At 52.3% G+C, this 19,993-nt stretch overlaps 1 protein-coding gene across 2 annotated transcripts in view; it reads right to left on the bottom strand.

The window, feature by feature from the left end:
• The window catches only part of Jph3 (junctophilin 3), a 62,478-nt gene extending 42,491 nt beyond the window's left edge, over nt 1–19,987 (bottom strand). Inside the window, exons 1-2 of one of the 2 annotated variants that reach the window (XM_029480261.1) lie at nt 19,595–19,987; nt 18,825–19,024 (exon numbers count right to left, since the gene is read on the bottom strand). In XM_029480261.1, coding sequence (XP_029336121.1) covers nt 18,990–19,024; nt 19,595–19,976 — 417 coding nt within the window. In that variant the 5' untranslated portion in view covers nt 19,977–19,987 and the 3' untranslated portion in view covers nt 18,825–18,989. Of the gene's footprint in view, nt 1–18,824; nt 19,025–19,594 lie in introns of those variants that run through there. The other variant, XM_021170767.2, reaches the window with a different exon arrangement.
• Nucleotides 19,988–19,993: the final 6 nt, after the last annotated feature.

The following is a 19,993-nucleotide window of genomic DNA, read 5'->3' as shown; positions in this document are numbered from 1 at the left end:
AAAAAAAAAAAAAAAAAGACACAGCAGCCCAGGATCTTTCTTCTCAGATGTGAAATGTCTGGGAGTTCACAGCAGCTGCCTCCTCTACCCCCCTACTCTTCCCTACCCCGACCCCACTCCTTACTCTGTCACCTGGCCCCCTTCCTCATTTACAGACCTCAGAGATAAACACAATCCACTGGCAGGTATGAGGCACATAGTGCCACCTAGGGTCCACACCCTGTCATTACTCCCATATACCTTCTCTGGAAAGCCAGTGGTCCTGGCTTCTGTATCACAGAGTGTCTCCTTCATCAAACTGCACCCAGCCAGCTCCTCCAGGTCAATGCAGCTCACGTCTCTCCCCAGCCACACACAAGCCATTTGGACCAACCAACCACACGCTGCACTGACCCAGAATAGTACCAGATCCCTGAATACCCAGGCACCAACACCACACTGCAGGCACCTAGCTCTCTATTGATGTGTGGCTCTTGGCAGAGGACGGATGTGCATAAAGTACCCATCTGCTGAGAGCTTTGGGCAAATCTGCTTAGAGCTGTGGCTTCCTTGGTAAAGCATAACTGGTGGCTTATAGCCCAGTCCAGTGACAGAACACATGCTTAGCACATATGAAGGTCTGGGATCCATCCCCAGTATTACGCAGAAAGAAAAAAATCAGGCGTGACGGCTCGTGCCTGCAGTCCCAGTCCTTGGAGGCTGAGGCAGGAGGATGATCACACTTTTGAGGCCAACTTAGCTGTAAAGTAAGACTCGATCACGATCACGAGACAAACAGAAGAGAAAGAAAGGAAAGAAAACTCGCACGCCACACACAGGGTGGGGTCACAGAGGAGAGGCAGGGTGCAGAGGATTCTACAGAGAGAGCATCATGGAATCCACTTCACCTGGAGGCAAGACGGTTATAATGTATCCTCAAAGCCAGCTGGGGGCTGGGAGCCTACAGGGAAAGCAGCTGTCCCAGGATCCAGCACTTTAAGCCATTACTACAAAGGGTGGAAGACATTGGTCTGAGGCTGGGGTAGGCACCCCCTCAGGAGTGGAGGAGCCCGAGGACCAGGCTATGTGAACATCCCTCCTGCAGTCAACCCTGCAAGGGCCTGCAACCTGGTCTGTAGCATCCTCATCCATTTGGGACAGGAAGCCTGCTGCCCTGCAGCCCTCTGCCCGCAGTGGGATGCTCTAGGCTGCCGGGAAGACCGGGATGTGAGCTGTCTTGGCCAGCTTGTGTGTGGCACCGAGGGCTCAAGCTGTGATTTGTCGGCTTCAGCCAAGAAGTGATTTTCCCAACCTTTCCGGGTTGGGGGAAAACAGTGAGTCTGTGCCTCTCAGAGTAAAGAAGACACCAGGGCACTGTCACAGTGGGGGGTGGTGCCAGGCAGGCCTCTCAAGTGGCCACAGTGGCCACAGCAGTGTTGTCCCTGAGGATGGATTCCAGACGAGAAATGCAATACTCCGGGGCCCCGACTCTGACCACGGAGTCAGGATTTCAGAGGAGACGGGTGATTCCTACCACCGGAAGAGCATCCCAGTGTCTAGGGACGTAGGCAGAACAGGAAGCTTCTTTGAGCCTAGCATAACACATTCGGTTACACCATGTTCTAGAACCTTCTTTCCTTTGCAGTAGACCTCTTTCCACTATTAATAAAGGTTGTATAACAGTCTGCTGCATGGATGTCTTCTATCACAGAAATCACCACCAGGTCTGACCTACGTCATTTTTTGGTTTACTTCATATTATTTATTTTTGGTGCTAAGGACCAAATCTAGGGCCTTGCACATACCAAGCACATGATACACACTGAATTAAACCATCAGCCTATTTGGCTGATTACATACACATACACATACACACACACATATATATGTATATGTATATATATACACACACACATTTTTATATACACACACATATATGTATATACATACACACATATATATGTATATATATATACATATAATATATATACATACACACACATATATATACATACATATGTGTGTGTATATATGTACATACACACATATCTATATACATACATACACACACATATAATGGCTGATATTCGTACATAATACCAAACTTTGTCCTTAGGACATACATCCCTAGAACTAAACTACTCTGCCACAAAGAAGGTTATCACAAGGTCCTTGGAAAGTTTTCCTCAGAAAAAGCTATGAGAATGACCACACCCTCCTGTATCCGCCAGCCATGAAGTGGCATTCTATAGCCTGTGTGACTCTGGAGAGCTACGGCTGCTGGCGTTAACTATGGATTGAATCACATTCAGACCTCAGAGAAGTCTGAACCCTGAACCTTCCAACCCAGGACAGAACGGTGTGGATACGCACACTTTAAGAACACGATTAAGTTGGAAAAGAAGTAAGCAAGACAGTGAATGGGGCAGGAACCAAAGCCCCAAGATGAAGTTCCAGGAAAACACAAAAGGAAGAGATCAAATGCAGAGATGACCGTTCTCCCAGAGCATGAAGGGTCTGGGCTTCCTGAGGACCCACATCCCTGCATGGTGAAGGGGAGGTCATGGCAGCAGAGAGCTTCCAGAAAGACACAGAAGCAGAGCATACAAGATACACTGTGCCTGGCCGGGTGGTGTCAGCACACACCTTTAACTCAAGTGCTTGGATAGCAGAGTGGATCTCTGAGTTCAAGGACAGCCTGGTCTAAATAAGTTGTTCTAGGACAGCCAAGGCTATACAGAGAAATCCTGCTTTGAAAACAAGACAAAGGATACATTGTCCAACAGACAGAAGACACAAGTCCAGGATACACTGTCCAACAGACAGAAGGACAAAAGACTACAACTGCAGAGTTTCTCTGGTGTGAAACTATGTCCCCACATGGCACAAATTCTGAACAAAAATCACTTTCTATTTTCATTAAATACCAACATGCCCATCAAGTGATCAAGCCACAGAAATCTGATCTTCTGGGCATCCTTTCTCAGAGAGCTACTGCAGAAGGGGGATCCACGAAAACGAGGGAGGAACCTAAGGAGGAGGCAGACACAGTGATCAAACGGGAACCCTAGCGGGATGCTCCAGGATGACTGGGAGCAGGGACCAACCTGTGAACAGGCTTGGATGTGTGTGGTTATACACGAAGACTCTGAGGTTTGGGGAAGAAGCTGTGTTGAGAGCTTTTCTTATTGGTCATCTGAAGGGTCGGGGGAAACCGACCAATGATTTAAATAAAATAATGCAATTAAAACAGAGTCGATTGCTCGGTCAGACTGTGCATGGGAAATGTACAATGGGGAACATTGCTTGGCTCAGCAGTAATGAAGTTTCCAGTTGCAAGGATGGAAGAGACTGAGTGTGGATTCAGCTTTTAAGCTGTGCTATAATGCTGGGATGGCCAGGGATGGGGAGAGGAGAGGAGGAGTGGGAGGGGAAAGGAGGTGGGAAGAGAAGGGCAGGGCAGAGTCTGAAGCTCTCTTCTGAGGTAGGATGTTGAAGATTTGACACCAACCACATACTTAGAAAGACAGAGGTCAACCTCTGAAGGAATGTGGTGTCTAGCTGAGGACTGTGGCATACCTGGGTGTCACGGCTTGCCTGAACTCATGGCACTGTCCTGGGTCAGTTCTTACAGTCTTCATAAGCTGGGGTACATGCCATCTCAGAAGGGATTAGGGACAGGAAGAGCAGGGAAGGCTGGCCCGAGGAAAAGGGAGCACCAGGGAAGAGTCAGACAGCATATGGAGGGAGCAGGAAGGGGGCCGGTTTGAAGGACACGTGCCTCGTGCCTGCATAAGAAGCCCTGAGTCAGGAGGAGGGTCCAGGGCAAAACTGGAGCCCAGTGGAGCCTCGAACACAAGCCCAACTTCACCCCCATGCTGCCTGAATGAGAGGTCCCACAAACAGCATGGGGGAAGTGTGCTTGAGAAATCACCTGTGTGGCCCACTTCAGCCTGGGGAGGACATGCCTGAGGTGCAGTTAGCCATATGAATGACAGGCTACACCCTGGTGGCCACGGTGGCACTTTTTTCCTCACTGACTACTGCACTGGAGTGGCATGGAGATGCTTTTCATTGTCCTAGTACAATTACTAACAGGATTTTCACAGAAGTTTCAGGTTTAGAGAAGTACAGTGTGTCCCCATGGAGGTCCCCAGAGTCTCTATGTGTCCCCGTGGAGGTCCCCAGGGTCTCTATGTGTCCCCATGGAGGTTTCAGAGGTCTCTGTGTGTCCCCATGGAGGTTTCAGGGGTCTCTGTGTGTGTCCCCATGGAGGTTTCAGGGGTCTCTGCGTGTCCCTGTGGGGGACCCCAGAGCTCCAGGTGCCCCTGCATCCTTTTCAGTCTTCCTCAGTTTCCCTCTCTCTGATGGGATGCGGGCAGCTCAGAACCTCAGGGATGGAGCCCTGGCCCTCAGTGGCCTTGTCTATGCTCACTCTGTGCCTGGCAGGCTGTGACACTCAGCACCCAGGATCCAGGGACTCTCAGTGGGCAGCTGGCATGGCTCGAGGGCTGGGCTGCAGGGCATGGAGGGATGACAGAAGGGGGAAGCTCAGCACTCACTCTGGGTTTCCTTACCGCATGCTTGGTAACCCAGCACCTCACAACTTCCAAACATAGGGAGTCCTGATGAGGGCTCGGCTTCCAGAACCCTCATAGAAGTTGAGCAAGATGCGACTGGTGAGACTCCTCTAATAGTTCAACCTCAAGTCACCCTGTGATGAGCCACGGTCTGGATTGGGGCCAGGTGTTAAAGGTCAGATCCATAGCAGGGAGCTATAGGGAAAGGGCAGACTCTTTAAGGCCTGGGACGTGTGCCCTTGAAGACTTTAATAGGTTCTATGGCTGCCTCTTCTCCACATTGTCCTCTGTAAGGCAAATGGTGTTCCCCACCATGGTATGCTGCCCCCCCCCCCACAAACCCAAACACACGGTGGCCAATCAGAGACAGGAATCCCCAAGGCTTCTCTCTATATATACTTGAGTAACCTCAGCTGTTCAGGAAGTAAACCACCACACCTGATGACCTAACCCACGAGAAAAGAAAGCCCAATGCATACACGTCTTGTACCTGAACGTTCGCTGTGCATGTTCATAACAATGATGCCCACAACAGACCAAAGATAAAAACAACCCAAGTATCCACCACTGAAGGACAAAGATGGTGAGGTCTATCTTGGTAACAAAATATTACTCAGATGTGAAACAAAACAACAATCTGACACCTGCTACCACATGGATGAGCCCTGGACACATGGAAGTTAAGTGACAGAAACCAGCTGCTTAAAAGCCACCCCAGCTTGGGCACATCCACAAGACAGAGAGAGGATGGCTGCCAGGGCCGAGACTGAATCACAGAGGGTTCGGTGAAGGACTGTTAGCTACAAAGTTTCTTCCTGAGATGGTACAACTGCTGGACTATTGCCTGTGCTGATGGCTTATGACTCTGAGAACATTCTAGAAACCACTAAACTGAAGAACACTTTAAATAAATGTACTGTGTACCATGTAAATTTTATGTGGATAAAACTGAGGGGTTTGTTTTTTTGTTTTTTTAGATTCCTTCATGCATATGGGAGTCTTACCTGCATGTACTTATGTGCACCATGTGTGTACCTGGTGCCCATGGAAACCAGAGAAGAAGGATGTCAGAGCCTCTGGCACTGGAGTTACAAATGGTCATGAGCTGCAGGGTGGGTGCTGGGAACCGAATCTGGATTCTCTGCGAGAGCAAGCGCTTTTAACCATCGAGCCATCTCTCCAGCCCCAAACTTAGTTTTTTGTTTGTTTTGCTTTCAAGCTGTGGGTCAGGGAAAACTTGTTCCATCTGCAGCCAGAAGGATGCTGGGCCTCGAGTGGGCTTCACCGAGTTTGAGGAATCAGCAACAGCCTTCTTTTGCCCTGACCATGGGTGGAGGGGTCCTGCCCCTTCTGCCGGCCATTAAAATCCCCCATCTACCCTGGAAGTGGGACTAAACAGAGATTTCCTGTTCTCACATATTCACAGCTACTCAACCCCTGTTCTGGGACTTACCCTGTTTTCTCAGGTCTCGACTTGAAGCCAAGTCTGTGGCAATCCCTCATGGAGATGGCACGTCCAGTCCCAGGAGACACAAACAACCCTGCACGGCATTGCACAGGTGGCCTGACCTGGCTGTGAAGTTGGGGATCAGCCTCACACCCACCCTGCCGGATATTGCAATGGCCAGCCAAGGAGGTCCAGAGTCAAGGACAGCAGAGGCTGTACCCTACAGCTGTCCCTGCAGCCATTACAGACACCAGCCTGGGAGAAGGACAGACATGTGGAGGAGCTGAGGGGCAGGGCAGCTCTAATGAGGGAAGTTAGAAGAATGCCTGGCTCTCTGGCAGCCCAGCCCAGACGTCCCCAGGCACAGTAGCTGCTGGTTACTGTCTGAGAGGTATGAGGGATTGAGTGTTCTAATGGACAGCTGAGCTCAGACTCAGCCATGATGAGAGAAGGAAACAGGTGGACTTTCTAGAAGCTTCCCTCAGTTATGAAACTGGGGCACAGAGACCCTGAGGACCCCTGGAAGGGGCTGAGGAAAGAAGGAGATGGGAGAGGGCAGAGTATAAGCCTGAGGCAACCCTAACCCCATTTGCAAGAGAGATCAACTGGCCATCTAAGAGCCTGTGCTAGCTTGCCTCCTGCCCCCCACCCCCATCAATGTCTTTCTAGATGTGAACTGACATCTAGAGTGTCAAATGTAGACAATGTCACCCCAAGATTAGGAGAGAGCAAAAAATGAGGTCACTGTGCCACCCACAAACACCAACCATCTCTCTCCAGTAAAGACAAAGAACACATGTTTCCCAACCAATCACAGTCCTGTTCCCCACAGCCCTCTCTAGAGAGCTGTCTCTCTTTCAGACAGTGAACCCCACTAGCTTAGGGACTCCCCCAACACCTGCCCCCCGAAGCCCAAGTTCTTCTTTACAACGCACCCTTACTCCAGGAACAAGCCCAAATCTTCACCCGTGGGGGGGGGGGTGTCTGCAAGACAGGGGCCAGGGGAGTTCTGGGGTTTTCTAGGGAGGGACCTTTGTGGCTTTAGGAGGGTTGGTCACCTCTCAGAGACAGATAGGAAGGAGAAAAGCTTGGGGTAGGTCAGGGTGGGACATGGGGCTGTACCACCAGGCCTAAGCCTACCAGCTTCTGACTTGCAGAAGCCACAAACCCATCCCAGGGCTGCCCCTTAGAGACTAGCTTAGTTTCCCTACCTCATCCTACCTCAGTATTACCCATCTCCCCAGGTCTCCAGCCACACCCAGGATTGAGCAGATGGAACTCTTTAGAGATTCAGGCCACCACCTCCTGGGGTTAGGGCTGGAGATGGCCCTGTGGACAGCTGGCTACACTCCCTGGTGCTGGAGGAGCCAGTTTGCAGGGAGCACTGACAGTACTGATGAGCTCTTTCAGGGGCTGGAAACTGAGGCAGGCAGCAATGCCATGAAACTGTGGAGCACCCAGCTCACAGCCCGAGGGTTCCGAGGCTCTACCGGCAGTCTGTGATACTGTGGTCCACATCTTCATCTCCAAACCTCTGTCATGCTCCTCCACAGCAGGCGGAGGTATTACCAGGCTCTCAACCATAGATTCACCAGAAAATACAGTGTGGAGGGAGAAAGTCAAAGTGGGGTCCTAACAGGAGGACCTGGGTCATCTAACTCCGAGAACCCACCTCTACATCTGTGTCTTCTTTCCCCCGTCCTCCTATCGCCTGTTCCCTAACTGGCTGATAACTCCCCAGGGTTTATGCATCTCTTTTTCTTGCTCCTTCACCTAACAGGACTTGATGCTACAAGCTACCTCATGGTTCTGTCGGTGTTACTGAAGCCCACTCCAGTCCAATAAACCCCTGCCTGTGGTTCGTTTGCTGCATTTTCTCTGAGATACATAGCTAAACCCATGGTCCCCAACATGGTGCAGTCACTCGGGCCCTGCACAGAGCTGGCCAGGCAGGAGCCTGGGTTGCTTTGGTTCTCCTAGCAAGTGAGCCATCAAACACTCCCTGAGGTGCCACAGGCTCCTGCTGCAGGCTAGGAGACCCAGTAGCCCCTCCCACCAGCCCCGTTTCTGCCACCCAGACTCTCCATCCAAAGTTACTCCCCCAGATGACCTTCTCTGGGTTACAGACACCACCCTGTCTCCACCAACACCAACACCAAACAAAGAATCAACATGGGCTATGCTAGAGAGACTAATAGCCAAACCGTCCTGGGCTCTGTGTACCCATCCCCAGAGCCAGCTGGTTGTGTGTCATGGGCTCTGATGAGAACCACAGACCCTGACAAAGACTGTAAGCAGTGAGCCAGCTGAACACTCACTGTGTGCCTACCCGGCACAGTGCTGGGATCTCTGGGAGAAAGAAGCTGACCCTGAGGAGATCTCTGGTGGTTAACCTCCTTTCCAACCAGCACTCTTGGATACTCATCATCTACAGAAAGCCCTAGAATCGAATAATAATAAAAAGTAATGGGGTTTAAAAACGGGCAAAATCTAAACAGGCAGTACAGAGGTCAGACATCATCAGGAGCACACACAGGACATGAAGAGACACCAACACCCAGCACCGAAGGACGCATGAACATAACCACAGAAAGACACATGGGCCAAGATGGCTGCATTCAGAAGGGCAGCAGTATCAGGTGGGGGTGAGCCTGGGGGTGAGGATGGGGTAATGAAGCCCTCACCACATGGCAAGCAGGAATCAGAGACAGCGCACAAACGGTCAGCTGGTTCCTCAGCCCAGAGGACCCTGAGAATCCACTCCTGGAAACCCTGAGAGAACTGGAAATATACAATCACACAGAGTCACAGCAGAACTGCTCACTGCATCCAGAAGGTGGGACCAGTGCAAAAGCCCAAGAAAGGAACACGTGGTCACCAAACAGTGGAGTACTACTTGGACAGAAAAAAGGAATGAAGAATGGGTACCAAGGAATGAGAACACCATACTCAGTGAGGGGCCACTCACATAGGGACACACACCTGATCTCACATGTGCACGTGCAATGTCCAAAGTAGGCAAGCCTGGGAACATGAAGCAAGCTAACTAACGGTCACCAGGCATGAAGAGAGTCACAGAGCTAGAAAGTGTTCCAGATAGGCTGGTGGTGCAGATCTGTGATCCCAGAACTTGGGAGGGTGAGGCAGGGCAGCCTGAGTCACAGAGAGACCCTGTTCAGTTGTCAGAGTCCAGATGGTGGAAGAACAACAGCCAGAGGTTTCAGTCCCCAGATCCCAAGCAAATGAGCCAGGCATGGAGGGACCTACTTGTTATCCCCCTGGAGTGGCACAGACAGGCTGATCTCTAAAATCTTGGGCCATTCAGCCTAGCCAGCGAGGTCCAGCCCAGTGAGAGACTCTGTCTCGTATGGAACAAGATGGTATAAGGAGGAGCCCCTGCAGTTTGCTTTGACTGTGATGCGCATGCACCACTGTGTGCGCGCACACAGACAAAAAAAGAGGAAAAACAGTTAGACTAGTGGGGAGACCCCAGCTGTGAACACACTAAAAACGCGACCTTGTTCGCTGAAGAGAACAAATTTTTACGTGAATTATAGCTCAATAAAGTTATTACCAAAAGTGTTACCAAATGCCATTTTCTGCCTCTCGGGGTGCAAGCCCACCACCCGCCAGTCTCTGAGCGTGCCTGAGGGGCCGTGACACCGACTCTCATGGTTTCCCATTAGTTACTGGTCTAATACACTGACCAAGAGCAACTTGGGAAAGGGAAGGATTCATACGGCTTACATTTTTCTGCCACATCTATCGTGGAGGGAGTTCAGGGCAGGAACTCAAGCAGCACCCACAGAGGTGGAATAGTGTTCACTGGCTTGCTCTACATGGCTTGTTCTGTCTGCATTCTCATAGCACCCAGGACCACCTGCCCGGGGTGGCACCACCCACAATGGGCTGGGCCCTCCTACATCAATCATTAATTGAGAAGATCTTGCCCAAAAGATAGCCCGACAGAGGCAGTTCTTCAATTGAGGGTCCCTCTTCTCAGGTGACTCCAGTTAGAGTTGAAAACTAGCCAGCCTGCCTGCCTCGAGGAGCTTCACCTGGCACTCCCCAGCCTCCTCTGTGTTGCTAACTATCTTAGTTAGGGTTTTACTGCTGTGAACAGACACTGTGACCAAAGCAACTCTTACAAGGACAACATTTAATTGGGGCTGGCTTACAGATTCAGAGGTTCAATCCATCATCATCAAGGTTGGAGCATGGCAGCATCCAGGCAGGCATGGTATAGGAGGAGCTGAGAGTTCTACATTTTCATCTGAAGGGTGCTAGCAGAATACTGGCTTCCAGGCAGCTAGGATGAGGGTCTTAAACCCCACACCCACAGTGACACACCCACTCCAACAAGGCCACACCTCCAAATGGTGCCACTCCCTGGGCCAAGCATAGTCAAACCATGACAGCAACTCTTCCTAGGAAAGCTGACCAGAGCTCTTCCTGAAATGCCCACTCCCCCCTCCCAGGGGCAGCACGCAGGAGAGCAGTGTGTAGAGGGGTTCTCCATATAGTACAAGCAGCCTGTTCAGACTCCCCCCAAATGGGCAAGGCTATGTCCCTGGCCCAGTCTTCCCAACCCCCACAGCTTACTGGAGCATCTGTTGCTCATTTGCAAAATGAGGTGGAGGGTTTCCTGCTTTCCCTACCTCAAGGCTAAGCAGCGAGGGCCTGGGAAGCTTCCAGAATGTTGCTGATGCAACCCAAGTCAGGAACACTCAAGACCGCACTGCTGAGCTGGGGGCCAGGGACAAGCCCAAGAAAGATGCTGAGCACCCTGTGCTGTGGGGAAGGAGTGGGGTGCCCGGCGGAGGCGACAGATGTTAAGAGTGGGAACATGACTTCAGTCCCTACTCCCTATTTTCAGACTTACTATCCTGGAGGGATTTCCTGGCTCTGGCCATCTCCCCATCTCTGTTCTCACTGTGCAAGGTAAGACCCATGAGAGCCAGGCCAGCCATTGTGGTGAGCACAGGGTTCCTCTCTGGGGTTCTGTGAACACCTAGAAGGATACACAGTACCGCAAGTCTGCAGAGGCCTGCATGTTTTCTGCCAGAGAGTGAATGGTTTTGTCAAGGGACTCAGTGTTTACAGGGCAAAACCCTACCAGAGACCAGCATGCCTCTGCTAAGCTGACCCTATAGCTACAGCTCCTATGATCCTCCCTCAGGAAGCCAGGGGATGGTGAAGGTAGTGTGAAAACCTGTTGGGTCCAGACCAACCCCATGGCCCTTGCTTTTCTAACTGCTTTGAAGGTGTCTTAGTTAGGGTTTTTCTGCTGTGAACAGACACCATGACCAAGGCAACTCTTATCAGGGCAACATTGGGGCTGGCTTATAGGTTCAGAGGTTCAGTCTGTGATCACCAAGGCTGGAAGCATGGCAGTATCCAGGCGGGCATGGTGCAGGAGTAGCTGAGAGTTCTATATCTTCATCGGAAGGCAGCTAGGAGAAGACTGGCTTCCAGGCAGCTAGGATGAGGGTCTTAAAGTCCATGCCCACAGTGATACACATACTCCAACAAGGCCACACCCACTCCAACAAGGCCACACCCATTCTAACAAGACCACACCCACTCCAACATGGCTACACCTACTCTAACAAGGCCACACCTACTCCAACAGGGTCACACCTCCAAATGGTGCCACTCCCTGGGCCAAGCATATTCAAATATTCACCACAAAGGGAATAGTATGTCTATGGATTCTTATAGTTTTGGGGGCTCTGGGCTGTGAGCATCAGCTCTGCCCCACTTTGGGTGAGGCAGTGCATCCGGTCACAGACCTGTGAGCAGGAGGTCATGAGATGATGGCCCCACACTCAGGGGGTCTTCTCTCCTCCTCCACTAACCCTCTGTGAAAATGTTCTCACAGGCACGCCCAAAGCTGGCCTCCCCGATGCCCTGAGCTGTTCCTAATCCAATCAAGTCTATGATCAAAATTAGCCAGCGCAGCCACAGTAAAGGCCACCTGCAGATGGTGGCAGAGACCAAACCATGGCCACTGTGCTTGGGACTGTCCAGTATACTTTGCTTGTGTTAATGGAGGCACCTCCACTCCTTTCTGAAGCACAGACCCAGAGTTTAACAGCTCTGTCCCCCATAAGCATCCTGGGGCTACCTGCTTTTCTCAAACACCAGCCTGGGATGCCACTCCCCAAGTCTGAAATCCATCAGGGAAGGATGGACTCTTGGGTCTGGACCAAAAGGGCTTCCCAGGATGCAGGTACCAGCCTCACCTGGGTAACCCATGAAGCATCCCAGGGTCTGAGCAACGGTGTCCCACAAAGCGCTCCAGACAGACTCGGTGCTCAGCTGAGATGTGAGCGCATCATGACACAGGTCACCTCGAGGACACACAGGCTGTCTCACAGGTCAGGGATCATACATAATGATTCTAGTATGCAGCAGGGCTGGGAGGCACCTGGCCAAGCTGTGGTTCACAGGGCACTCCCTGGACTGGCACCAGCCTTGCCTGAGCCCTGTCTATGCTCTGAGTGATGTCCCAGCCCAGAAGTTCAAGAAGGCTAACCATGTGTGTTCAGACACGCCTTCTGGGTGCTTTCTGCACATTGCTGGCCTCAAAGAGGAGGCCCCTGCTTGGCTGGCCAGCACCAGGTCCTGGTTCTCAGGATAGCATTTTTGCACCTTCCAGTCCCTTCCTGGTTTAGGTGACTACCTGTGCCATTGTTGGGAAGGGCACCTGCTGAGCAGGAGGAGGTCAGTGCCCCACTGGAGTCTGGGGAACTCAGGTAGAGGGAGGAGCATAAGAGTCTCATGAAGGCAGGAACTTGGGGAGTAGGTGGGAGATGAGGCATGTGGAGGCCATGTGTATGGGGTCTTCCAAGCACAGCTGGGACCTTTCTGCCCTGGGAGGTTTCTGCTGCTCCCTCAGGATGCACGTGGAACTCTGACCTGTGGCACTTCCCTTCAGTATCCCTAAACTCTGGTAGGACCAGACCCAAAATTATATTCTGTGTTTTGCATCTGTGTCTAGACAGCTTGCTTTTACAGGGGGTCCCATCACCCTATTTCTTGTCTCTAGTCTTTCTTTTATCCAGTCTCCTCTGTTCCTACAAACCACGCCCTCCACACAGCCAAGCCCAGCCAACAAATCCAGCCGACTACAAGGCAGGCCTTGTCGCTGCGCGCTGCATCGCTGCATTGTGGCCTGGACACAGCAGGATCTCCGTGAGAGGCTCCGGACAACCAGCTGCTTCCAGCAGAGGAGAGCAGCCGCAGAGAGGTGGTTCTCACACAGGCAGGGAGAGGGCCACACACGGCTCTTTCCAGCACTCTTCAAGGAAAGAGAGCTTGCTCATCAGAGGTCCAGAACCATCTCCGGACACATGTGCATCTCACTCTTAGGGCATTAACACTGTTATTCATTCACCAAGTGCCGCCATCTTCCTTGACTCAAATGCCAGTTGTCCAAGCCAGGAACAAAATACTGTAACGGATATGGTAGACAGAGGCCCAAGGTAAGGCTGGCCAAAGACATTCATCTAACAGTGATGTTTCTACGTGGACACTCCAACTGTCAGAAGGAAATGGGCATCAGGAATAAGGGTGAAGGAAATTAAACGTCAAGTCCAGTGACTGACCACTGAGTGAATGCCACATATGCTGGCAACCCTTAGTCCCTGGCCACCAGCGACATCCCTTCCTGCAGGGGCACACTCCATGTCCTATAAGCTTTTCTACAGTGACAGTGACAATCCCTGTCTGTGCTGTCCACCACAGCTGCCACTGCTCCATGGACCACAGAGCACTTGAGGTGTGGCAATTGCACCAAGGAGCTGACTCCTCAATTGCACTGCATTTAATTAGATTTAAATGCAAATGGTTGCATGTGGCCAGAGTCCAGTAGGGTGGACAGGACTGCTCTAGGTGATTAATCCATTAAGGCCGATCTAAAGAGAAAGCACAAGATGCTCTCTCTCTCTCACTGGCCACCACAGACAGGGCCATTCTTCCATCTGCCTTCTGCACCCAGCCACATTCCATGAACACAGCACGCAACTTAAAATGGGAGGAAGGAAGCCTTGGACTGCGCGTAGGGTAGCCAGTCTGTCTGAAGCCTCACCCAGACTCACCCCGACAGCACTAGAAGAAGAGCGGAGTGTAGCACAGGGTGAGACAAAACAGCAGCCGGACCATGGACAGTGGACAGAAAGGTCGACCCACACTTACAAGGCACAGAGCACACTTGAGTTTCCTCTTGAGCCCACTGGGTGTGGCCTGAGAAAGTCACCTGCTCAGTTGTGCATCTGCACGCTCTGAGAGCAGAGGCGCTCTCCAAGGTCCTGAAAGAACCTTTTCCAGGAGCCACGCAGCTCAAATGGAAACCCGGGACAGAGCAGGCTCAGTGGGAAAACAAACATGCCTGCTGACAAGCCTGTGATTTGTGCTTATTCTGTCAGACCCAAGGAGGGTGTTCTCTGGCCTCTAGACCTATCTTGAGGCATGTATACACCCATACTTGTTCATACTTGACAAACACACACAATAATGTTAAATTTAAAACCTGGTAAGCATTAAACAAGAGGGTTTTCTACTTGGGAGGCAGAAGCAGAAGAATTTCTGTAAGTCTAGCTCAGCCTGGGCTAATGTTGGGCTCAGCCTGGGCTAATGTTGGGCTCAGCCTGGGCTAATATTGGGCTAGCCTGGGCTACTCAGTAAATCCCTTCTCAGAAGAAACAAAACACGGTAACTCTGACAAAGAGACCAGAGTTCTATACAGTGTTGTGTCCTCCGTGGCTAGCGTGGGAGGGGGCTACTGTGGAGGACATCTGTAAGCACAATCCACCAGTTACACTGAAAATTGTGGAGTCCTAGGGTGCTGAGGAGGACTGACTGACGCTAAAAGTATCTCTTCCAGAGATAGGCCAGGTTCTCACAGAGGGTCAGTGACGTTAACACCCAGAACTCCACACTGCGTGATGCTCTCTCACGTCCCCAGTGTCAGCAGTTGAGGCTGAGGTGGGGGAGGGAACACTCTCACTAACTCTCTTTTTCTCAGCTATAACTGGTTCAAAGAACTAGTCATTTGCTCTGTCTCCTTTCACCTGATGGTGAAGAGGGACCGGAGGATGCTTTCATGTTCTACCTCAGGGGGTGTGTTCCGTTCAGAGCCAAGCTTCTCCGGACGCAGTATCTGTATAGATGGGCTGGTAGGACTGTACCCTTAACCCAGGTCCTGGATTTAAATGAAAACAAAGATACCCAAAGCTTTCCTCACAGCCAAGCAGGAAAGGTAGTTTAAGTAGCCAGGCATGGTAGCACTCAAGAAACTGAGGCTGGGGATAGAGAGATGGCTTAGTGGCTGCTCTTCCTAGAAGACCCGGGTTCAATCCCCAGCAACTACATGGTGGCTCACAACTGTCTGTAACTCCATTTCCAGGGGGCTCTGACACCAATGAACATGATATAAATTGTTTTTAAAAAAAAGAAACTGAGGTAGGAGGATCACCAGTTTAAGGCCATCCTAAACAACTTAGCAAGACCTTATCTAATATCTATATATATAAATATATAGATATGTTTTGCATACGCGCACACACACACACACATTTTAAGTAAAATAAGAGGGTTAGTGATGTAACTTGATGGCAGTGTCTAGCCGGAATGGCAAGGCCCTATGTTCAAACCCTGGTGCTGACTAAAAGAAAAACACAGTGTATGTTGTCGGATATCAGTTTCCCTTCACAAGGGGCAGTAATGCCAGAGGCTTGCGTTTGAAATGGAAACAGCTGCACCAGCTTCTCTTCAGAACTCTGTGTGTGTGTGTGTGTGTGTGTGTGTGTGTGTGTGTGTGAGTGTGTGTGTGTGTGTGCGTGTGTGTACAGAGTGTCAGGGATTCTGGCCCTCAGCTATGGAGGAGCAAACAAAGCCAAGAGGTACACGAGGCTGCTTCGGGGGACAGGGTGGAAGATCCGCGGGTGGCAGGTGTATTGTGCGCGCATGTGTGCGCAGGCGCCTGGGTGGATCTGAGTTCTGACTGTGGGTGTGTGTGATGTGTGTGGGCTGTGGAATCTGGGCCGGTGAACGGGACCTGCTCGTATGGGGAGTGGGGAGGCCGGGGCGTACGGTGACTCATCTCTCAGAGTGTGGGAGAGCTTATCTGGGAGGGGGTGACTTTTTGGTCCAAGACATCCAGAGGAAACCTTGTTTATCTTCAGAAGTAAGGAGGTCCCCGGACCTCGATGGGATGGCAGCAATGGCTACTACAGCATGCATCTACCTGCACCCAGGGGTGTGGGGAAAGTGGACGTGGAGGAGAAGACAGCAGGCAGTTCACAAACAGAGTTTATAGGGACAGGAAGCAAAGAAAAGCTAACTTAGAATCCCACCTCTTCCCAAGACCTGCTGCGCTGGTGACACAGTAAGTGTCACCTGTCACCTCCGACTCTCACCTGCATGGCCACCTCTTCAGTCCTGCCTGCCTGATGGATCTCCTAAGAGTTGTTAACATTATGTCCTCTGCATACCATGAACTGTGGGGATGAAAAGACGGCCCACCTCGTTCCTGGCAGAGCCGGGAACTCCAACCTCAGCTCATCTTCACCTACTCCATGGTATTATCCCTTTGTGAAGACGAAGAAACAGAAACTCAGAGAGGCTAAGCCACTTGCCCAAAGTCACACAACAGAGCCCTGGCAAGGCAGGGATTCAAGGCTAGGTGGTCAATGCCCAAAAAATTTATACTCCTGAAGCCCCAACCCCATGTACAGGCCTCCATACAGAGTGGCTCACTGGGCTCACATCAGGAGCAAGGCCTCACTGTGCCTGGGGGTGGAGCAAGGCCTCACTGTGCCTGGGGGGTGGAGCAAGGCCTCACTGTGCCTGGGGGTGGGGGGCAATCTGGAGAAGGCCTTGGCAGAAGTGCCCCCCCCCAATCGAAATGGATTCTGTACCAATTGCAGCCGAATGCTGAATATATTTTCCATTCATGACAACGGCCACTTCTCCAAGTCAGCCTTGGACGCTGAGCAAAAGTTGTGGAGTATAGCTGATGTCTGCCCCAAATTCCCAGCTCCAGGTAAAGCCATAGCTGGGACTGCTCACTCGAGAGAACCAGTTGTCCTCAACCAAGGACCCTGGCACCCCCCAGGTAAGGGGACAAGGTACCCAGGCCAGGGCCTGCTGATGCAGTTGGCCACAGCCCGCCCAGGCTTCACTGAATGGTTTCCCCAGGGTCTCAGTCCTCAATGGTCACCCCTCCCTAATGTAAAGGTAGTTATGAGCAGAAAAATGGAATTGGACACCTGCACCTGCATCCCAGAGCATGGGGGCGGGGAGGCAGTTTAATTTCAGTCATGCTATGCCAACACCCAAGAGAGAGAGAACAGGTCCCGAAGCCCATTTCCACATGCCTACCTCTCTGCCGTGTGCTCCAGGGGAATGGTTAAGGACTGCAATTTCCTTGAGGTGTTCAGGGCAAAAGGAACACCCCTGTGCAGGGCAAGGTAGCAAGAAGCAAGGTGTTGTGCGTGCCACAAGAGTGGGCTCTGAACCTCTGCACACACATAGCTGTGGTCTTAGTGGTTTCCTGTTATAAAGTAGACTGGACCGGATAGGATTTGGGAGCAAGGAAATACCGCAGGAGGCCAAAGCTGAGGGAGCACCCAGTGGAACAAGATGATCCTCAAGGAATCAGCCAAGGGGTAGCCTCTGCACTCCAGGCCCCGAGTCCCTGACAGGCTCAGTGCCTGTTCCCAGCTCCCCATGGGGAATCACTACCTTCCTCCTAAGCGAACACTCTGGGAAGATCATGTCTGCTTGGCCTGCTCCAGGGTTCCCAGAGCTTACCACATCTAGCCATAGTAAGTGCTCAAAAATATCTGTTGGTGGCAAGAAAGAACTCTTTAGGCTAATAGAGATGTCTGTAGCATGGGCAGGCCTCAGGGCAGGGTGGACCCCACCCTCAAACATTCTGGGATTCTTCCCTCCCTGTAGGTCCAGTCAGCCCAGGGCACCAAGATAGCTCTTCCAGAGCAGGTACCTTTAGAAGGTAGTTTTGATGAACTATCTAGCCAGAGACCCAGGTGACAACTGCCCTGGGCCACCCTTGCCTGCTAAGGATCCCTGCTGGGAGCACCAGGCTGCTGGACCACCCGCCATGGTCACCCACACCTGCTGCAAGGACCTAATCAAGAGTGCATGTGTGAGTATGTGACTACACGTGTGTGTACACACAAACACACACACACACACACACACACACACAGAGGCCTGGAACCTCGGAGGGCCTCAATGCCCCAGGGTCAGGGAAACTCTCCAGCCCCATCCAAGAAAACAACAGTACAGGAAAGGCCTCCTGGGACCAGGGCTGGGCAAGGCGCAGACAGGCAGGAGCATTATATAATTAACTGCCCAGACTCCGCCTCCTCTTCGGGTAATAACGAACCCTGTCTTTCAGTTGCATAAGCCAAAATAATAATTACTTTCCAGCCCTCATCACTCCTAGATGTGGCCGGGAGCAGGTGCTGGCTTCAGGCAAGAAAATACACAGAGGCTCGGTAGAGCTCTCTATCCCCTCGCAGAAGCCCAAGTCATTGCTGCGGCTCCTCCGCTCCCTTCCCAGGCATCCGTGCAGAAAAGCCCGATGCCGCCCAGGCCCAGAGGGAGGCAAGAGAACAGCCTCTTGGGATAAGCGCCCCGAGGGGGAGGGGACCTACAGGCAGAGTCTGCTTTAGGGTCTGACTTCCAGGACTTATAACTATTCCTGAGGTCTCAGCGCTGCTGAGGAGTGGTGACATTGGAGTGAAGGCTGCCAAGCCAGCCGGGACTTCTGAAGAGAAACCATCACACTGGTAGTTGCCTGGCTTCCGGCACCGGCTCTGCCCTGACTGTGGTGGCATCTTACACTGGAGGCGCAGAGCGATTCCCTAAACTAAAGGTGAAAATGATTCAGCCACTGAATGGCCAGATTCCTGGGCTCCCGCTAAACAGATGGGCCTCCTCCCTCCCTCCCTTCAGCAGCCTGCTTCGACAGCCTGTGTCCAACCACCTAGAAGTTTATTGCCTTGCTGTTTGGTTTGGTCGGCATCCCCCGCCTCTGGCGCTCCCAGCGCTCCCTCTCCATTGGCCTGGGTTGCTTTAGGACTGAGGGAGGCCCTAGGCACCGCAGGAAAACAAGAAACCAACGAGGGCCTGACTCTGGGGATACCAGGAAGGCAATGCCAAAAGAGGGGAAGGGTCTACCTCCAGCCCCCTCCAGCCTTGGCAGGTCCCAGAGGTGGCGGAGAACCCGGCCTGGCCTTCTGGCAGGTGCAGATCTCTGGCCTGCTCCTCAGGATATGCTGAGACTTTGGCTCGGCTGCTGCGGCAGGGGCCGGGCCCTGCTGCTGGAGAGCCCCCAACCCTTCCTTGGGTTGGCATGGGCCACTGTCCCCATCAAGCGTGGGGCAACCTGTGGCCAGGGGCCCGCTGAGGCCTCCTGGGAATCTAGGAGATGCCCCAGGAGCCCACAGCCCAACTGGAAGGCGAGGCTCAACTTCCCGGGAGATAAACAGAAGGAGAAAGAGGGGGACGGTCCCCATTCCTCCCCCCGCCCCCGCCGCCTGCCGCCCGCACCTACCTCCATCCGAGTAGGTCTCCGTGCCATAGCCATCCTGCAGTCCGTTGCTCCAGGTCCCTTCGTATTTGGCTCCGTTGCCCGTGCACTCCCGCACCCCGTAGCGCCCCTTAAATCCGTGCGTCCACTCGCCCTTGTACACCCACTTCCCCTTGCTCTCCAGGCCGATGCCGTGGCGCTTGCCCTGCGCCCAGGTGCCTTGGTACGTGTTGCCGCTTGGCCAGGTGTAGACGCCCAGCACCTCAAAGCCGTGGCTCCACGAGCCGGTGTATTCGCCCTGGCCCTTCGGGCCGGTGCAGACGCCATGGCCGTGCGCCTTGCCGTCCTCCCAGCCTCCGCAGTAGGACCCTCCATCGTCAAAATTAAACCTACCCCCACTGGACATGCATGTAACGCGGTTTG

The sequence above is a fragment of the Mus caroli genome, chromosome 8 (genome assembly GCF_900094665.2).
Source record: "Mus caroli chromosome 8, CAROLI_EIJ_v1.1, whole genome shotgun sequence".
Classification (NCBI taxonomy): Eukaryota; Metazoa; Chordata; class Mammalia; order Rodentia; family Muridae; genus Mus; species Mus caroli.
This window is presented reverse-complemented; position numbering and strand designations above follow the sequence as displayed.